Here is a 20,355-nt window from a genome sequence, read left to right as displayed (position 1 = left end):
CATAATATGCTAATGGGAAAATGATTCAGAATTTAATATTTCAATCTAAAATTCACAACCATATACTGTAGTAAGCAATCATTAACATTTTATAACAATTATTGTACTGTGTCATATTGGCAATATGTTGATACTATTTAAAAAATGTTATCCAAATTATTATCACTACTGATTATGTTGCCACAAACTAATTGTAACTGCTGCTTTTTGAAAAAAAGGTGACATATAGTGATACCATGAAAAGAACACATCTCTAGAAAGACAACCTCTGATATGATCCAATATTTTTGTGAGACAGATTTTCAGTTCTTTTACGGATAATATTTATTGGCTCTATTCACTAAGAATATTATTCCTGTAGAACAGTATTTTAATAGGAGGTCATCTGTAAAAGGTTCCACCTTTATGGCTAGCTTTACTAACAGACTTAGACTTTATGAATCAATTGTAAGCATGCTGGCACAAATATATTAATGACACAGTGTTGAGCTTTAAAGTGGTTCCCTATAGCAGATATATTGGAACTGTTAATGCATTTTATTGGTAATGTTCTATTGTAATATCTTAAAGAATTAATTTAATGGTATATATGATGGCTACTATGTACATTGTTTAGTGTTAGTTTTTTTAGTAACTAAACATACACTTTTTTGCTTTACCCCTTAACGATCGCCAATATACCTTTCAATGGCGGTAGTTAAAGGGTACTTAAACCACAGTGCTGTGTAAAAAGTGTATAGCGCCCCCCTAGAGTCGGATTTTCTCCCGGGGTCTCAGCTGCTGGGGGTAGGTGAGACCCCAGAGAACATGATTCGGATCCATTTTTATCGACCCCAGTAATTAACCGTTTACCGGCAACTGCAAAAAAAGCGCAATTTGCCATTTAATTTCCTTGTCTCGCACATCAGAGGACAGAGAAATAGGGTCCCCTATCCCTCCGCGGTACCTCCCGGTGCTCATCGGCCCTCGTGCTTCCCCCCATAAGCGCCACCATCTTCTCCCGGGAAGAAAATGGCGAGCACATGCGCAGTATGGAAAAAAGATCTGCCGGTCGGCACCAGCATATCTCGGGGTCTCGTCTGCTGGGGTAGCCGAGACCACAAAGAACATGATTTGGGTCAGTTTTTATCAACCCCTGTTTTGCGATCACCATTACTAACCGTCTAACGGCGGCCGCAAAAAAAAAGTCAGATGTGCCATTTAATTTCTCTCTCTTCTGATGTGATCGCACATCAGAGGAGAGTGAAATAGAGTCCTTGATCCCCCTAGTACCTCTGTTGTCCCTCCATGGCCCCCTAAAGTTTCCCGTGCCTCCAGCTTCTTCTTCCAGGCCAGCACCTGGCAACAATAGGAAGATTTTTCCTCTTAGTTCATTTTGGTCACCGTGATAGACCATATTACAGTGATCAAAATAAAAAAAATGTAAATAAAGCCCCCCTTTATCATCCCCTTAGTTAAGAAAAAATAATAAAATAAAGAAAATGTATTGATTTCCATTTTCCAGTTAGGGTTACAGTTGGGTTAAAGTGAGTTGGGTTAAAGTTAAGGTTAGGGTTGGGGCTAAAGTTAGGGTTAGGGTTGGGGCTAAAGTTAGGGTTAGAGTTGGGATTAGGGTTAGGGTTGGGATTAGGTTTAGGGTTGAGATTAGGGTTAGGGTTAAGGTTTGGGTTAGGGTTATGGTTAGGGGTGGGATTAGGGTTAGGGGTGTATTGGGATTAGGGTTGGGATTAGGGTTAGGTTTGTGGTTAGAGTTATTGTCAGGGTTGAATTAGGGTTAGGGGTGTGTTGGGGTTAGAGTTTTGATTAGGGTTATGGTTAGGGTTGGGATTAGGGTTAGAAGTGTGTTGGGGTTAGGGTTTTGATTAGGGTTATGGTTAGGTTTGGGATTATGGTTAGGGGTGTGTTGAGGTTAGGGTTGTGATTAGGGTTATGGTTAGGGTTGGGATTAGGGTTAGGGGTGTGTTGGGGTTAGGGTTATATTAGGATTATTAATAGGGTTGGGATTAGGGTTAGGGGTGTGTTGGGGTTAGCGTTGGAGTTAGAATTGGGATATTTCCATTGTTTAGATACATGAGGGGGTCTCCAAACATGACATGGCTCCACCATTGATTCCAGCCAATTTTGAGTTCAAAAAGTCAAATGGTGCTCCATCCCTTCTGAGCTCTGCCGTGTACCCAATCAGTGATTTACCCCCACATTTGAGGCATCAGCATACTCAGGACAATTTGGACAACAACTTTTGTGGTCCAGTTTCTCCTGCTACCCTTGGGAAAATAAAAACATTGGGGACTAAAAAATCATTTTTGGGAAAACATTTTTTTTTATTTTCACGGCTCTGTGTCATAAACTTCTGTGAAGCACTTTGGGGTTCAAAGTACTCACCACACATCTAGATAAGCTCCTGAGGGGGATCTAGTTTCTAAAATGTGGTCACTTGTAGGGTGTTTCTACTTTTTAGGCACATCAGGGGCTCTGAAAATGCAACATGACGCCTGCAGACCATTCCATCAAAGTCTGCATTCCAAAACATTACTACTTCCTTTCCGAGCCCCGAGGTGTGCCCAAACAGTAGTTTTCTCCCACATATGGGGCATCAACATACTCAGGACAAATTTGACAACAACTTTTTGGGTCCAATTTCTCCTGTTACCCTTGTGGAAGTAAAAATTTGGAGGTGAAAAGATAATTTTTGTGGAAAAAATATGAATTTTTATTTTCACGGCTCTACGTTATAAACTTCTGTGAAGCACTTGCTGGTTCATAGTGCTCACCACAAATCTAGATAAGCTCCTTGGGGGGTCTAGTTTCCAAATTGGGGTCACTTGTGGGGGGTTCTACTGTTTAGGCACATCAGGGGCTCTCCAAACGCGATATGGCGGCCGATCTCAATTCCAGCCAATTCTGCATTGTAAAAGTCAAACGGCACCCCTTCTCTTCCAAGCTCTGCCTTGTACCAAAACAGTGGTTTACCCCCACATATGGGGTATCAGCATATTCAGGAGAAATTGCACAACAAATTTTGTGGTTCATTTTCTTTTTTTTACACTTGCATGAAAATAAAAACAAATTGGTTCTGAAGTAAAATGTTTGTAAAAAAAAGTTAAATGTTATTTTTTTCCTTCCACATTGCTTCAGTTCCTGTGACACACGTAAAGGGTTAATAATCTTCTTGAATGTGGTTTTGAGCCCCTTGAGGGGTGTAGTTTTTAGAATGGTGTCAATTTTGGGTATTTTCTGTCAAATGGTTTTGTAAATTTTATTGTAAAAATGAGAAATTGCTGGTCAACTTTTAACCTTCATAACTTCCTAACAAAAAAATTTGTTTCCAAAATTGTGCTGATGTAAATTAGACATGGGGGAAATGTTATTTTTTTAGTATTTTGTATGACATATCTCTCTGATTTGTTTAATGTATTTGTCTATATTTGCCTCGTATTAACATGTAAAGCGCCATGGAATAAATGGCGCTATAAAAAATGTATAATAATAATAATAAAAATTTAAGGGCATAAAAATTCAAAGCTTGAAAATTTCAACATTTTAAAAATTTTCGCCATATTTCCTTTTTTTGATAAATAAACGCAAGTAATATTGAAGAAATGTTACCACTAACATGAAGTACATTATGTCATGAATAAACAATCTCATAATCAGCAGGATCCGTTAAAGCATTCCTGAGTTATAACCTCATAAAGTGACAGTGGTCAGAATTGTAACAATTGGCCTGGTCATTAAGCTGCAAATTAACTCCGTCACTAAGGGGTTAAAGAAGCCCTCCCATCAATGTTTTTATTCTCTTAATATATTACAATCATAGTATATAGCACTGTGTGCTTACAATAGCTCATTTTGACTTATTATCCTATTATTTATTCTCTTTTCTATTAGGTCCATGATGTCACATGATTAAAAATTTACTTACTGAATCTTTCCAAGCCATATGTAGAAACAGGATGGCAATTTTCCCTGCAAGAGTCAGCATTAGAACAGCAATTCTAGTCAGTGTAAAATCCCTGGCCTCCCAACTCCACCTCCTTTTCAACTCTTGACCCAACTGCAATGTTCCTCCCCATGACCATTTCCAATTAGGTAGAATTGTAGTTGTAATGATGAGTTATGCAAGGAACAGAGACTTCCTCCTTCTAGTGCTTAGAAGGATTCAACTAGTCTGTTTTTAATCACATGATGTCATAGGCCTAATGGAAGAGATAAGCATTAGCTGAGTAGAAGGGCAAAATGAGTAATTGAAAGTACACAGTGCTATGATGTTTGCAATATACTAAGAGGATAAGCACTTTAATGGGAGGGCTTCCTTAAGTGTTCCATACATTGTCTTTAGCAAACATCGGAGAAAAGTACAATTTTAACCACATCCAGTGTCACTTTGCATCAGTGCGTAAACTGTCAATGAACCTTTTACCCTATGATTGAGGTATAGCAGACTTAATTGAACAGTCAGTGCTTACAGTAGCTCAATTAACTATTTACAAGCTGTAAATAGCAGTCACTGTTTGTAAGGAATGTCACTTCTTTGGCTCACTGCAGAACAATCATGAAGTTCTTATGGAAACTGGAGGCCGTAGATCAATGCCAAACAGACCATGCCTGGGACATGGTCTTTTACGCTGCCTGTCATTATAAGGGCTCGTTCACAGACTTTTAGATAGTTGGAGAAAACTTTTTTCTACATACCAGAAAAATCAATGAAAAATAATACAAGTTCTGCCACTCTGATCAAAATCACTGATTAAATTTGGTCCATTTTTGGTCCATTTTTTTCAAGTATGTTAAAATTCTGACATGCGAATTAGCCCTAACACTGGCTTGCTAGATTATGCTTTGTACTGAATAAGTAGGGCAGTGCAAAAAGTGACACAGACAGAAGAGGGCCCATGTGCCAGAACACTATGTGGGCCCTTTGAAGTCCAAATGTCCATGGTAATGCACAATTTCACCTACTTTGGATGTGGAAATGGGCCTGCTTCCTCTGTGCTGCTGCAATGGTATATCTACCCATGGTGTCAATGGATCACATATTCAAGTTCCAAAAAATATTGCTAATAATTGTAAAGTTTTAAAGCATTTAAAAAAAAGTAAAAAAAGTTTTCCAGAATAAAAAGCTGTTTAAAAACAAACACCACAAAAAAAATATATATCTACTATATAATTGTCTAAGGGTCACTTCCGTCTGTCTTTCTTTCTGTCTGGCACGGATATTCATTGGTTGCGGCCTCTGTCTGTCATGGAAATGCAAGTCACTGATTGGTCTCGCCAGCTGCCTGTCATGGCTGCTGCGACCAATCAGCAATGGCCACAGTCTGATTAGTCCCTCCCTACTCCCCTGCAGTCAGTGCCCGGCGCCCGCTCTATACTCCCCTCCAGTCACCGCTCACACAGGGTTAATGCCAGTGGTAACAGACCACTTTATGCCGCGGGTAACTCACTCCGTTACTGCCGCTATTAACCCTGTGTGACCAAGTTTTTACTATTGATACTGCCTATGCAGCATCAATAGTAAAAAGATCTAATGTTAAAAATAATAAAAAAAACAAAAAAAACTGCTATTCTCACCTTCCATAGTCCGACGATGCGCTCGCGCCTGCCGCCAGCTTCCGTTCCCAGAGATGCATTGCAAAATTACCCAGAAGACTTAGTGGTCTCGCGAGACCAAGTGATCTGGGTAATTTTGCAATGCATCCTGGGAGTGAAAGATGGCGGCAGCCACACCTGCATTGCCAGTGGTTCGCTGGATCTATGCTGGATCCCGCCAGGTGAGTATATAACTATTTTTATTTTAATTATTTTTTTTAACAGGGATATGGTGCCCACACTGCTAAATACTACTTGGGCTGTGTTAGATACCGCGTGGCTGCTATATACTACCTGGCCAGTGTTAGATACTATGTGGGCTGCGTTCTATACGGCGTGGGCTGCGTTATATACTGCATGGCTGCTATATACTACGTGGGCAGTGTTATATACTACATGACTGTGTTCTATACTGCGTGCTATATACTACGTGGCCACTGTTAGATACTATGTGGGCTGTGCTATATATTATGTGGCCATTGCTACATACTACGTGGGCTGTGTTATATACTGCGTGGCTGCTACATACTGTGTGGCTGCTATATACTGTGTGGGCTGTGTTATATACTACATGGGCTGTGTTATATACTGCATGGCTGTTATATACTGCGTGGCTGCTATATACTGTGTGGGCTGTGTTATATACTACGTAGGCTGTGTTATTTACTACGTGGCCTATATTAACGCATCGGGTATTCTACAATATGTATGTATATAGCAGCCACATGGTATATACCACAGGCCACGTAGTACTCCTATATACTACGTGGCCTGTGCTATATACTATGTGGCTGCTATATACATACATACATATTCTAGAATTCCCGATGCGTTAGAATCGGGCCACCATCTAGTAGATATATATTTATGTAAAGTTGTGGCCAAAAGTGTTGGCATTCTTGAAATTTTTCCAGAAAATGAAGTATTTATAAAATTATTGATTTTTTATACACATGGTCATAGCCATCCAGTTGCATATAATTATATACTTCTTTAATATTTAATACTGTACCTAGGTCCTCTTTCTTGCGCTCATTCAGGTTGCTCAGTTTATATGATATACCTGCTTTAGACAGGAAGATTATCTTCACATTTGGTCTATGTGCATGTGTATGTTTGTCTTCTGACACACATACACACTCTGCAGTATAATATATACATATTTTTTGGTGTCTCATGGGATTCTAAATGTTCCATTCATATACTTGGCTTCCCACTCAGGTTATGTCTAGGGGGTGGTTTATCAGTGTCATATACTTGAACTACTGTTTGTAAAGGTTTTAATTTATGTAGTGTGTGTTTTCTGGTGTTCAAATAAAGCTTATTTATTATAATTAATACCTTGTGCGTGTGCACACCATTGTTTGGTTGGTCTTTCTTCTTGTCCATATGGCATATTATCGACCATTTGGATTATCTTGCGTTGCAACCTTTCCTCAATTTTTCTCTACTGTCCACGGCAAGGGAGATTAGCTACGGTGCCATAGGTTGTAAACCTCTTGATTATGTTGCACACCATGGACAAAAGGAACATCAACATCTCTGGAAATGGATGTGTAGCCTTGAAATTGTTGATATTTTTCAACAATTTTTTTGGTTCTCCATTACTCAGACAGTTCAATTCTCCTCTTTCTTTTCTCCATGTTTAGTGTTGCAAACATAAATCCCCATTTTTGAGTTTTTGCGTGAAACAATCTGCCTTTTTTCTCTGTTTTTGTGCTGTTCCAATACACACAAAGGAAGTAAACAAGTGTACAACAAAATATGTGTAATTGCAATAATTTTTATGGTTGAATTGCTTAAATTACTAAACAATTTTAAAAGTGCCAACACTTTTGGCCATGACTGTATATGTATAGTAATCAAATGAAAACTTTTCAAAATAAATGTATTTTTAAAATATTTTATCTAAGCTTACAAATCTCACTACAAGTTTTTATCTCATTTCTTTTAAGGACATGCTTGCAAGAAGCAAACTAGCCTTTTTCAAAAGATCTGACTTCATGGGTCAATTTATTTAAGCGCACTGCTATTTTGTAAGATGAGACTGCACAATTACCTTCAGTTTTTTTTTTCCTCATGGTAGAAATAATGAGATAATTGTCCTGTTAAACCCAATCTTTTTACATGCCACAGTCCATTCCTGGAATATAATGACAAAGCATCAAGTAATCGTAATTATAATGAATGTAATTTTAATGTTTCAAATGAATCTGTACGCTGTTGTATTTAATGTTCTATTATGTCAATTCTCCTAGGTGGTTTTGAAATTGGTGATTAGGATACCAGTACAATTTTTTATCTGTCAAAAATTATGTTTGATTCAGCACAAATTGTCTTGTGCATAAGTTGAAGAAAATAATAGCATCAAAATCATGTAAAATGCTTCAGTTGGTAAAAAACTGTAATGTATAGAGCTAGTGTACATGTAACATTGTGTAATATTAAAAAAATACAAATATCCAGGATTAGGCTTTACCAGTCATGAATGTATTGGTCATGGAATACTTAGCAGACATGTAGACATTTTGTAATCCCCTGCATTGCCTGTCACAATTCATTGTGTTGTAATGTTATCTGTTGTTCACAGTATTTGGTGCTGATTATATTTTGTCATTTCCACTGCTGTTAAATGCAAAAGAAATTAGTGGCTTAGAAATCCAATTATTTAGATAATCAGTTTTAATTACATTTAACTCACTTTGTAATCCACAAATTTACATTGTAGCTAAGTGATTTTAATTAAGCATTGCAATCTAGTTTTAATGTATGGTTTATCAAATGGCAAAATATAGAAAAATGACAGCTGAAGAATTCAGAACACACATACTTATGCTTTAATTGATTTGATAAGCCCTTTGTAAGATGTTTCTGGTTTCTCAGATTTTAAACTGTCTGTACATTGAGTTAGTTAGAAATTAAAAGACTGGTATTCAGTAATAAACTGTATGTAATCAAAGTAGTAAACAGTGGTTAAAATACAACTTGACTTAAGAAAGTTGCATGTAAGTAATTAAGCCCAATATATAACAATTACTAGGATGCAGGTAATAAAATTTGTGGGACCAGTGTGGGAAGCTAGGAATAAAAAAAAACTCCCCTCTCAGAAGTATGCTGTTCCTTTAGTCTGATTTCTGTTTTTTCCCACTGATTTCCAGGCATAAACAATGTCACAAGATAGCTGCAGTCAAACAGCAGCCCTGTATGGGCTGTAGCCTTTGCATTCTGATTGAACTGGAAGTGCCTGTGGCACAAACAATGTCATGTTTTCAGTTGTAGCAATTCATCAACCACCAATGGGCTGCAGCCTTCATATTCAGTCTGAACAGGAAATGCCTGTGGCATAAAAAATGTCTTGTGACTGTTGCAGAGTGTCAGCAACCACTGATGGGCTGCATGCTCCTAAACTGCAAAATTCTGTTCAAATACAATATTTAGGTTAGAGCCCGTCAACAGCCACTGATTGGCTGCAGTGACCACATAACATGGTTTATGTTGGTATACCGGTGGAGATTACCAAAATTAGTGGAGAGGAGCAGCACCAGGTCAATATGCAATAATATAGGAGAAAACCCACTTAAAAAAGTTGTCGAAGGAGTAACCCACGCTTGGACCAGATAAAATAAAAAAGTCTATACTCACCTTCCGGTGCCGTTCCCGTGGAGTTGGCACTCACTTTTCCTGAGGCTCCCCTGCTGTTGTTGTGACAGGTGACCCAGGCACCCAATCAGTGCTGTTGTCACTGTCTCCACCTTCTATCGAATTGAACATGAAGACAAAGTCAGAGATCTGCTGCAGCCCTGACTTCCTCTTCATGTTCAATTCGATAGAAAGTGGAGACAGTGATGGCAGTGTTGATTGGGCACCGGAGTCACGTGTCACAACAACCACATGTAATCCCCAGGGAGAGCGAATATTGACAATGAGGAAATGGCACCGGCATCGGAGGTGAGTATAAGTTTTATTATTTTATTGGGTGCAAGTATGGGGTATGAGAAGGGGTTGTCATAGTAATGGACAACCCTTTTAAGTAACCATTTAAATGTGTAACAATGTTTCATGTTAGGATGAAATATGTATTGTATGCAGCTATATATGTGCAAATGTATTGGTCCATGTAAACTTTCCTAAATTTCCAACATGCCTAAATGGAATTGGTTTTGTAAAGTTTAGAAACTCACTGATAAAATTTTTCTCACCAACAGTTACATTCATCTACCTGTCCTCAAATACCTTAAAGAGTTATTTCAATAAGAAACATTTATCACTTGATAGAGAATAAATCTAATATCAGTGGGAGTCCGACACTTGGAACTCCAACTGATCTCTAGATTGGAAAAACGTGCTTCATCAACAACCTGACAAGAGTGAGAAAGAGTTTGCATTCAATGGAGGACTAATATGCATGCTGTCTATCCAATCCAATCATAGAAGTTAAATTAACAGTTCTTAAGGTGTGGTTGGACACTCGCCAATCTATAAACTGTCATCTTTAGATATGTGATAAATGTTTACTGCTAGAATAAAGGAGATTTATCACCAAGACAAAAAGTATACAATATTATTAACTAGATCTGAGGGTACCGTCACACAGTGGCACTTTTGTCACTACGACGGTACGATTCGTGACGTTCCAGCGATATCCATACGATATCGCTGTGTCTGACACGCAGCAGCGATCAGGGATCCTGCTGAGAATCGTACGTTGTAGCAGATCGTTTGGAACTTTCTTTCGTCGCTGGATCTCCCGCTGTCATCGCTAGATCGGTGTGTGTGACACCGATCTAGCGATGCGCTCGCTTGTAACCAGGGTAAACATCGGGTTACTAAGCGCAGGACCGCGCTTAGTAACCCGATGTTTACCCTGGTTACCAGCGTAAATGTAAAAAAAAAAAAACAGTACATACTTACATTCCGGTGTCCGTCAGGTCCCTTGCCGTCTGCTTCCCGCACTCACTGACTGCCGGCCGTAAAGTGAAAGCAGAGCACAGCGGTGATGTCACCGCTGTGCTCTGCTTTCACTTTACGGCCGGCAGTCAGTGAGTGCGGGAAGCAGACGGCAAGGGACCTGACGGACACCGGAATGTAAGTATGTACTGTTTGTTTTTTTTTACGCTGGTAACCATGGTAAACATCGGGTTACTAAGCGCGGTCCTGCGCTTAGTAACCCGATGTTTACCCTGGTTACCCGGGGACCTCGGCATCGTTGGTCGCTGGAGAGCTGTCTGTGTGACAGCTCTCCAGCGACCACACTACGACTTACCAACGATCACGGCCAGGTCGTATCGCTGGTCGTGATCGTAGGTAAATCGTATAGTGTGACGGTACCCTTAGACCTGATGGTGTACTCTGAAAATCCATATCTGAATTATCCTTTTTGAAAGCTTTATTACCTGATATTAAAATGAGCATTTTATGAGTACAGCTCTAACTCAAATTGGACTCATTTATATATGATGCAAGGGAAACTTTCAAAAAAGGGTTAATAACCATTCTAAAATAGATTTTCAAAGTAAGTACACCAGCCACATCAGGTAAAAGGGATCTACCTAATTCATCTTAAAACAAGGCAGCTTTTATGATGAAATCTGGCTGAAGTGATTAAGGGCTGCTAGCTAGATGTATAAATCATACCAGGGGTGCCAAAGCAGATATCATTAGAGATTAGTGAATCTAGGGATCACTAGAGATAATTTGAATTTGGCAGGGAAATTCAATTAGCATCAAATGTATTCTATGCAAGTACCGTAAATGTTGTTAATAATAACTGCATGGGAAATCATACAATGACCTAGTGCCTAAAAAATACAAAATGTTATTAAATGTACTTAAAAATGTTAATTGCTTGACATGTCACACCAACTAAACACGAGCACTGACAACAATAAAATCATATAGATACATTTGGCTAATTGTGTATCCTCATAACCCTATATAAATATACTGTGCTATACCCTACCTAACGGCCTAGGTGACCCCCACTCACTGGCAGCTGTCACTAGAGTGCCCTAGTGTGCCCTAGTCAATAATGTGTATATGCACATAAGGGTTAACTACCACTATTAAAGAGTCGATACTACAGCTCTAAGGGGTGGTAACATTATATATATATAACCATGAAAAAATGCATAACACAACCTGTATCGGTGCGCAACAGTCCAGTTCTCCTTATTATATAAAGACCTAGTGCCTAAAGATGCAAAGCTTTATTAAATGTATTTAAAAAAGCCAATTAATTTATTAAAGCATGTTATCAAATGTTGATTCCTTATAAAGGATTTTTTTTAGATATTACTCATTTATACTGATGATCCAAATACTTTCAAATCAAATTATTGTATGAACATCTTGTCATTGGGCAATATGCAATTTCTTTTACAGGGTTAATGACCGTGATGGTGCACTCGAAGCGGCTTTACGACTGTTGCAACAATTTTACTTAGATTTGGAAAAGTTTCTTGCGTGGCTCACAGAATCAGAGGCTAAGGCTAATGTCCTGCAAGATGCTAAACATAAAGACGGGATCCTGGAAGATCCACAAGGCCTTAAAGAATTGATGACGCGATGGCAGGTATGAAGAGTTTGCTATTTTTATTCCATATTAATAGCTGGTATATAGCATGTAGAAGCTGTTACCTTGAGAAAGAAGAGCACATTTATTAAACAGTGTTGGAGGTTTTATGATACCGCTATGATGTATAAAGTTTGAGGACTGTGTAACACAGCATTTTTTTATTTTTATTTTAAATCATATAAAAAGAAATAAAAATAGTGTGTAATTAAGCAAAAATAAAAGTAGTCATATCATCATAATTGTCATATGTAGAGAGTAAAAGTGATGGAACAGAGAATTAGCCAGGTAGACAATGGCATTTTGTGTTATCCTCCTTCTTTTAATGCAAGAATGTTTAAATGTTTTGCTTAAATCATTGATATAAACTGCCATTTAGGATATGGATATGTACAGAGACAATTTTTGTGCCTACTTGGGTTATCCAGGACTTCTTTCTTATGGGGCTAAGAGCTGATAGGCAAGTAGCTGGTAACTACCTGTCTGTCCGCTGCGGCTCAGGCTCAGAGTGATCAAAGTCTGCTCCTATCGTTTATTCTCCTGCTTCCTTTGATCTCACATCAACAGTGCAGCTTTTCCTCTTACAGGCTACTCTGTTGACTGGGTGTGACTGCCGAGATCATATTGATTGACAGCCAGCTCCCTGCAGTTAGGTAGCGAAGATCTCATAGTTAATCGCATTTGCATTTGCAGTCATGTAAATGTGAAGTCCCCATGAGGCATAGAATTGTCGGCATGAGCGGGTCCGTGATTGCTATGAGCCAGCAGAGATCAGCACCAGTTATCAACTACCTATCTGTAAGTTCCAAGGCCCATAAAAAATAAAATAGTACCAGATAACCCCTTTAAATTCATGGGTTTTGCAATATATATGGAGCAGCACGGTGGCTCAGTGGTTAGCACTGCAGCCTTGCAGCATCGGAGTCCTGTGTTCAAATTCCACAAAGGACAACATCTGCAAGGAGTTTGTATGTTCTCCTTTGCATGGGTTTCCTCTGGGTACTCCGGTTTCCTCCCACATTCCAAAGACATACTGATAGGGAATTTAGATTGTGAGCCACATCGCGGACAGCGATGACAATGTGTGTAAAGCGCTGCGGAATATGATAGCGCCATATAAAAATAAAGATTATTATTATATATATAATAGTTTTGCAACTAGGTTTTCCAACAAATTTTGCATGGTTTGGCTTTTACAGGCTGTTTCCCTGCACATTGCCGACAGCCAAATGAGTTAACTGAAAATCTGTGAGAGAGCTGACAGAAAGTTTGCCACTCTTTTAACTTGTTTCTGAACTCCTCTGTTATCACACGCCACATCAATATGAGCTGAACATTGATTTTGTCTTAAAATAGCTGAAAAGTGTTCCATAAAAGATAAATCAAAAAGTTACAAACTCCCAGTCTCACTCATTCTGCAGCCAGTAATGTGCAGGAAAACCAAGAGCCTGTAAAAGCTAAATGGTGCAAACATTTTTAATGAAACCACATGGAAAAAAAGTATTTTAAGCCCAAAATACCTGAAAGATCAGAACAACTCTCTATAAAATACAAAAGTGGTCAAAAGAAGCAAGAAGACCATGGAGAAATCACCAACCACACAACTGAAGAACCGATATCAAATCTTTGTAGAGGATGAAGATGGCACACCTAAGGATGAAGCAATACCAGCAAGCAAAAAAGAAAAGGGCACACAGCAACAAGTGACAGCAAAAAGTACAGCCAAGAAGCAACGAAGAGTGGTGGTGGTGGGAGACTCACTACTGAGAGGCACAGAAGCAGCCATCTGCAGACCGGACATAACTGCAAGAGAAGTATGCTGCCTTCCAGGTGCGATGGTCAAGGATGTGACCGATAGGATACCAAAGCTCTTCAACTCCAAGGACGTCCACCCATTTCTTCTGATACATGTTGGCACCAATGACACGGCAAGGAAGGACCTACCGACAATCTGCAAAGACTTTGAAGAGTTGGGGAAGAAAGTAAAGGAACTGCATGCACAGGTAGTTTTTTCTTCTATCCTTCCAGTAGACGGGCATGGCACCAGGAGATGGAACAGGATCCTTGATGCAAACAACTGGCTAAGACGATGGTGCAGACAACAAGGATTCGGATTCCTGGACCACGGTGTGAATTACTTGTACGATGGACCCCTCGCCAGAGACGGACTACACCTCAACAAACCTGGGAAACACACATTCGCCAGAAGACTCGCTACACTCATCAGGAGGGCGTTAAACTAGAAGAAGAGGGGACGGGAAGAAAAACATTAGACTTGAACAAAGAAGATCCAGGAAAACATACTCAGAAGGGAGGTAAGAACATTTCTAAAACAATCCACAGCGAGGAGATTGGAACAAAACAAAATCCTCTAAACTGCATGCTCGCAAACGCCAGAAGCCTGACAAACAAGATGGAAGAACTAGAAGCAGAAATATCTACAGGTAACTTTGACATAGTGGGAATAACCGAGACATGGTTAGATGAAAGCTATGACTGGGCAGTTAACTTACAGGGTTACAGTCTGTTTAGAAAGGATCGTAAAAATCGGAGAGGAGGAGGAGTTTGTCTCTATGTAAAGTCTTGTCTAAAGTCCACTTTAAGGGAGGATATTAGCGAAGGAAAGGAGGATGTCGAGTCCATATGGGTCGAAATTCATGGAGGGAAAAATGGTAACAAAATTCTCATTGGGGTCTGTTACAAACCCCCAAATATAACAGAAACCATGGAAAGTCTACTTCTAAAGCAGATAGATGAAGCTGCAACCCATAATGAAGTCCTGGTTATGGGGGACTTTAACTACCCGGATATTAACTGGGAAACAGAAACCTGTGAAACCCATAAAGGCAACAGGTTTCTGCTAATAACCAAGAAAAATTATCTTTCACAATTGGTGCAGAATCCAACCAGAGGAGCAGCACTTTTAGACCTAATACTATCTAATAGACCTGACAGAATAACAAATCTGCAGGTGGTCGGGCATCTAGGAAATAGCGACCACAATATTGTACAGTTTCACCTGTCTTTCACTAGGGGGACTTGTCAGGGAGTCACAAAAACACTGAACTTTAGGAAGGCAAAGTTTGACCAGCTTAGAGATGCCCTTAATCTGGTAGACTGGGACAATATCCTCAGAAATAAGAATACAGATAATAAATGGGAAATGTTTAAGAACATCCTAAATAGGCAGTGTAAGCGGTTTACACCTTGTGGGAATAAAAGGACTAGAAATAGGAAAAACCCAATGTGGCTAAACAAAGAAGTAAGACAGGCAATTAACAGTAAAAAGAAAGCATTTGCACTACTAAAGCAGGATGGCACCATTGAAGCTCTAAAAAACTATAGGGAGAAAAATACTTTATCTAAAAAACTAATTAAAGCTGCCAAAAAGGAAACAGAGAAGCACATTGCTAAGGAGAGTAAAACTAATCCCAAACTGTTCTTCAACTATATCAATAGTAAAAGAATAAAAACTGAAAATGTAGGCCCATTAAAAAAAAATGAGGAAAGAATGGTTGTAGCTGACGAGGAAAAAGCTAATATATTAAACACCTTCTTCTCCACGGTATTCACGGTGGAAAATGAAATGCTAGGTGAAATCCCAAGAAACAATGAAAACCCTATATTAAGGGTCACCAATCTAACCCAAGAAGAGGTGCGAAACCGGCTAAATAAGATTAAAATAGATAAATCTCCGGGTCCGGATGGCATACACCCACGAGTACTAAGAGAACTAAGTAATGTAATAGATAAACCATTATTTCTTATTTTTAGGGACTCTATAGCGACAGGGTCTGTTCCGCAGGATTGGCGCATAGCAAATGTGGTACAAATATTCAAAAAGGGCTCTAAAAGTGAACCTGGAAATTATAGGCCAGTAAGTCTAACCTCTATTGTTGGTAAAATATTTGAAGGGTTTCTGAGGGATGTTATTCTGGATTATCTCAATGAGAATAACTGTTTAACTCCATATCAGCATGGGTTTATGAGAAATCGCTCCTGTCAAACCAATCTAATCAGTTTTTATGAAGAGGTAAGCTATAGGCTGGACCACGGTGAGTCATTGGACGTGGTATATCTCGATTTTTCCAAAGCGTTTGATACCGTGCCGCACAAGAGGTTGGTACACAAAATGAGAATGCTTGGTCTGGGGGAAAATGTGTGTAAATGGGTTAGTAACTGGCTTAGTGATAGAAAGCAGAGGGTGGTTATAAATGGTATAGTCTCTAACTGGGTCGCTGTGACCAGTGGGGTACCGCAGGGGTCAGTATTGGGACCTGTTCTCTTCAACATATTCATTAATGATCTGGTAGAAGGTTTACACAGTAAAATATCGATATTTGCAGATGATACAAAACTATGTAAAGCAGTTAATACAAGAGAAGATAGTATTCTGCTACAGATGGATCTGGATAAGTTGGAAACTTGGGCTGAAAGGTGGCAGATGAGGTTTAACAATGATAAATGTAAGGTTATACACATGGGAAGAAGGAATCAATGTCACCATTACACACTGAATGGGAAACCACTGGGTAAATCTGACAGGGAGAAGGACTTGGGGATCCTAGTTAATGATAAACTTACCTGGAGCAGCCAGTGCCAGGCAGCAGCTGCCAAGGCAAACAGGATCATGGGGTGCATTAAAAGAGGTCTGGATACACATGATGAGAGCATTATACTGCCTCTGTACAAATCCCTAGTTAGACCGCACATGGAGTACTGTGTCCAGTTTTGGGCACCGGTGCTCAGGAAGGATATAATGGAACTAGAGAGAGTACAAAGGAGGGCAACAAAATTAATAAAGGGGATGGGAGAACTACAATACCCAGATAGATTAGCAAAATTAGGATTATTTAGTCTAGAAAAAAGACGACTGAGGGGCGATCTAATATCCATGTATAAGTATATAAGGGGACAATACAAATATCTCGCTGAGGATCTGTTTATACCAAGGAAGGTGACGGGCACAAGGGGGCATTCTTTGCGTCTGGAGGAGAGAAGGTTTTTCCACCAACATAGAAGAGGATTCTTTACTGTTAGGGCAGTGAGAATCTGGAATTGCTTGCCTGAGGAGGTGGTGATGGCGAACTCAGTCGAGGGGTTCAAGAGAGGCCTGGATGTCTTCCTGGAGCAGAACAATATTGTATCATACAATTAGGTTCTGTAGAAGGACGTAGATCTGGGGATTTATTATGATGGAATATAGGCTGAACTGGATGGACAAATGTCTTTTTTCGGCCTTACTAACTATGTTACTATGTTACTATGTTACTATGTAAATCTGTTGTTATCCCTCATTTAAAGACAGAAAAACCCACAAAGGTCACATAAATAACTTGAATCTGACAAAAGTAATAATAAATAAAAGATCTATGAAAATGAACAAAGGAAAGTCAGACATTGCTTTTCAACCATGCTTTAACAGAATTAAAAAAATAAATAAAACTCATGAAATAGGGCTGGACAGAAATGATGGTACCCTTAACTTAATATTTTGTTGCACAACCATTTGAGGCAATCATTTTAATCAAAGACTCCTGTAACTGTCATTGAGCCTTCTGCAACTCTCGACAGTTATTTTGACACACTCCTCAAGAGCAATCTGCTCCAGTTGTCTCGTGTTTGAAGGTGGCCTTTTCTAGACGGCATGTTTCAGCTCTTTCCAAAGATGCTCAATAGGATTTAGGTCAGGACTCATAGAATTCCACTTCAGAATAGTCTAATAATTTCCTTTTAGTCATTCTTTAGTTTTTAGCTGTGTGTTTTGTATCCTGTTGCAAGACCCATGACCTGTGACTGAGATCAAGCTTTCTGACACTTGTCAGATTCAAGTTATTTCTGTGACCATTGCGGGTTTTTCTGTCACTAAACGAGGAGTGCCAACAATTTTTACGACGTGTGTACATTGTATCATAATAATTAAATTATATCTCACAAGTTAACAATGTCTACAATAAATGCATAAATAGATACAGTTCATAAATTCTTTAAGTGGATGTAATTTATGATTACTGCGTCCGGACTAAATCTACATCTCCATTGAATTATGATATACTGTGTGTCTCTATGTCTGAGTCAGTTATATCACCATGGTCTTTAAATGGATGAAAAAACAAATGTGCAAATGTGGTCTTGATCCTTATTACACTGCTCAAAAAAGGGAACACTAAAATCCCACATCCTAGATATCTCTGAATTAAATATTCCAGTTGTAAATCTTTATTCATTACATAGTGAAATGCGTTGAGAAGAATAATACATAAAAATGATCAATGTGAATCAAAATTAATTAATTTGGAATGATACTCAATATCAAAGTGGAAAATCAAATTACAGGCTTTTCCACCTTCAGTGGAAATGCCTCAAGACAAGGAAATGAGGCTCAGTAGTGTGTGTAGCCACCAAGTGCTTGTATGACCTCCCTACCATGACTGAGCATGCTCCTGATGAGGCTGCGGATGGTCTCCTGAGGGATCTCCTCCCAAACCAGGACTAAAGCATCCACCAACTCCTGTACAGTCTGTGGTGCAACGTGACGTTGGTGGATGGTGCGAGACATATTAACTTGTGCTCAATCAGATTCAGGTCTGGGGAACGGGCAGGCCAGTCCATAATGTCAATGCCTTCATGCTGCAGGAACTGCTGACACACTCCAGCCACATGAAGCTTGGCATTGTCCTGCATTAGGAGGAACCCAGGGTCAACCGCACCAGCATATGATCTCACAAGGGGTCTGAGGATCTCATCTTGGTACCTAATGGCAGTCAGGCTACCTCTGGTGAGCTCATAGAGGGCTGTGCGGCCCTCCAATGAAATTCCACCCCAAACCATTACTGACCCACTGCCAAACCGGTCATGCTGAAAGATGTTGCAGGCAGCAGATCGCTCTCCACGATGTCCCCAGACTCTGGCACGTCTGTCACATGTGCTCAGTGTGAACCTACTTTCATTTATGCACAGGGTTCCAGTGGCAAATTTGCCAATCCTGGTGTTCTGTGGCAAATGCCAAGCGTCCTGCACGGTGTTGGGCTATGAGCACAACCCCATGGGTGGACGTCGGGCACTCAAACCATCCTCAAGGAGTCTAACCATTTGTGCAGACACATGTACATTTGTGGCCTGCTTGAGGTCATTTTGCAGGGCTCTGGCAGTGCTCCTCCTTTTCCTCCTTGCACAAAGGCTGAGGTAGCGGTCCTACTGCTGGGCTGTTGCCCTCCTATGGCCTCTTCCACATCGCCTGGTTTACTGGCCTGTCTCCTGGTAGCACCTCCAGCCTCTGGACACTACGCTGAAAGACACAGCATACCTTCTTGCCACAGCTCACTTTGAATTGCCATCTTGAATGAGCTGCACTACCTGAGCCACTTGTGGGGGTTGTAGAGTCCGTCTCATGCTACTACGAGTGTGAAAGCACAACCAACATTCAAATGTGACCAAAACATCAGCCAGAAAGCATTGGTACTGAGATATGATCTGTGGTCACCACCTGCAGAACCACTCATTTATTGAGTGTGTCTTGATAATTGCCAATAATTTAAATCTGTTGTCTATTCCAGTTGCACAACATCATGTGAAATTGATTGTCAATCAGTGTTGCTTCCTAAGTGGACAGTTTGATTTTACAGAAGTTTGATTGACTTGGAGTTATATTCTGTTGTTTAAGTGTTCCCTTTATTTTTTTTAGCAATGTATTTGATAACAGTATATATATACACAATAGGGTAATGGGTGAGGAGAAAAAACAGTGTAAGTGGGGTATGCCCAATAGCTAAATTGATCCTAGTCTTTCCTTTCAGTAACTAAAGTCCTTATAGCTCAACAGAAGTTGGTACCCTAAAAATCGACATATTGAACCATTCCTCGTTGGCTGATACAAACAATTCTGTAGGAGGACCCTGCTCTAATACTTGTAACACAGTTATCCACACAAAAAAACTCACTCCAAACCAAAACACAAAGCTACACTTATTCATATAGTGGCTTATTGCTCCCATGTGTCTGTGTAAGCATGCTCAAAATGCCCATACAAAAAAATCAGGGTGCTTCTAATTCCAGTAACTTATCTGGAAATTATATGGGATCCCAATACCTTCTCCTCTGGGTCGTAAGATTCATCATTGAAAATCCAAGATGGAGCCATAACAAAATGCTGAGGAGCGCATAAGATGATGTGTGATTCTTGTCTCCTATGATGG

At 39.6% G+C, this 20,355-nt stretch overlaps 1 protein-coding gene across 2 annotated transcripts in view; it reads left to right on the top strand.

The window, feature by feature from the left end:
* DMD (dystrophin) overlaps positions 1 to 20,355 on the top strand; it is a 4,179,683-nt gene that overhangs the window by 3,123,600 nt on the left and 1,035,728 nt on the right. For both annotated transcript variants that reach the window (XM_069757653.1, XM_069757654.1), the window contains one exon: positions 11,971 to 12,160. In XM_069757653.1, coding sequence (XP_069613754.1) covers positions 11,971 to 12,160 — 190 coding nt within the window. The remainder of the gene's footprint in view (positions 1 to 11,970; positions 12,161 to 20,355) is intronic.

Source organism: Ranitomeya imitator, chromosome 3, assembly GCF_032444005.1.
Source record: "Ranitomeya imitator isolate aRanImi1 chromosome 3, aRanImi1.pri, whole genome shotgun sequence".
NCBI lineage: Eukaryota > Metazoa > Chordata > Amphibia > Anura > Dendrobatidae > Ranitomeya > Ranitomeya imitator.
The sequence above is the reverse complement of the archived record's forward strand: the minus strand, read 5'-3'. Positions and strand labels throughout refer to the sequence as shown.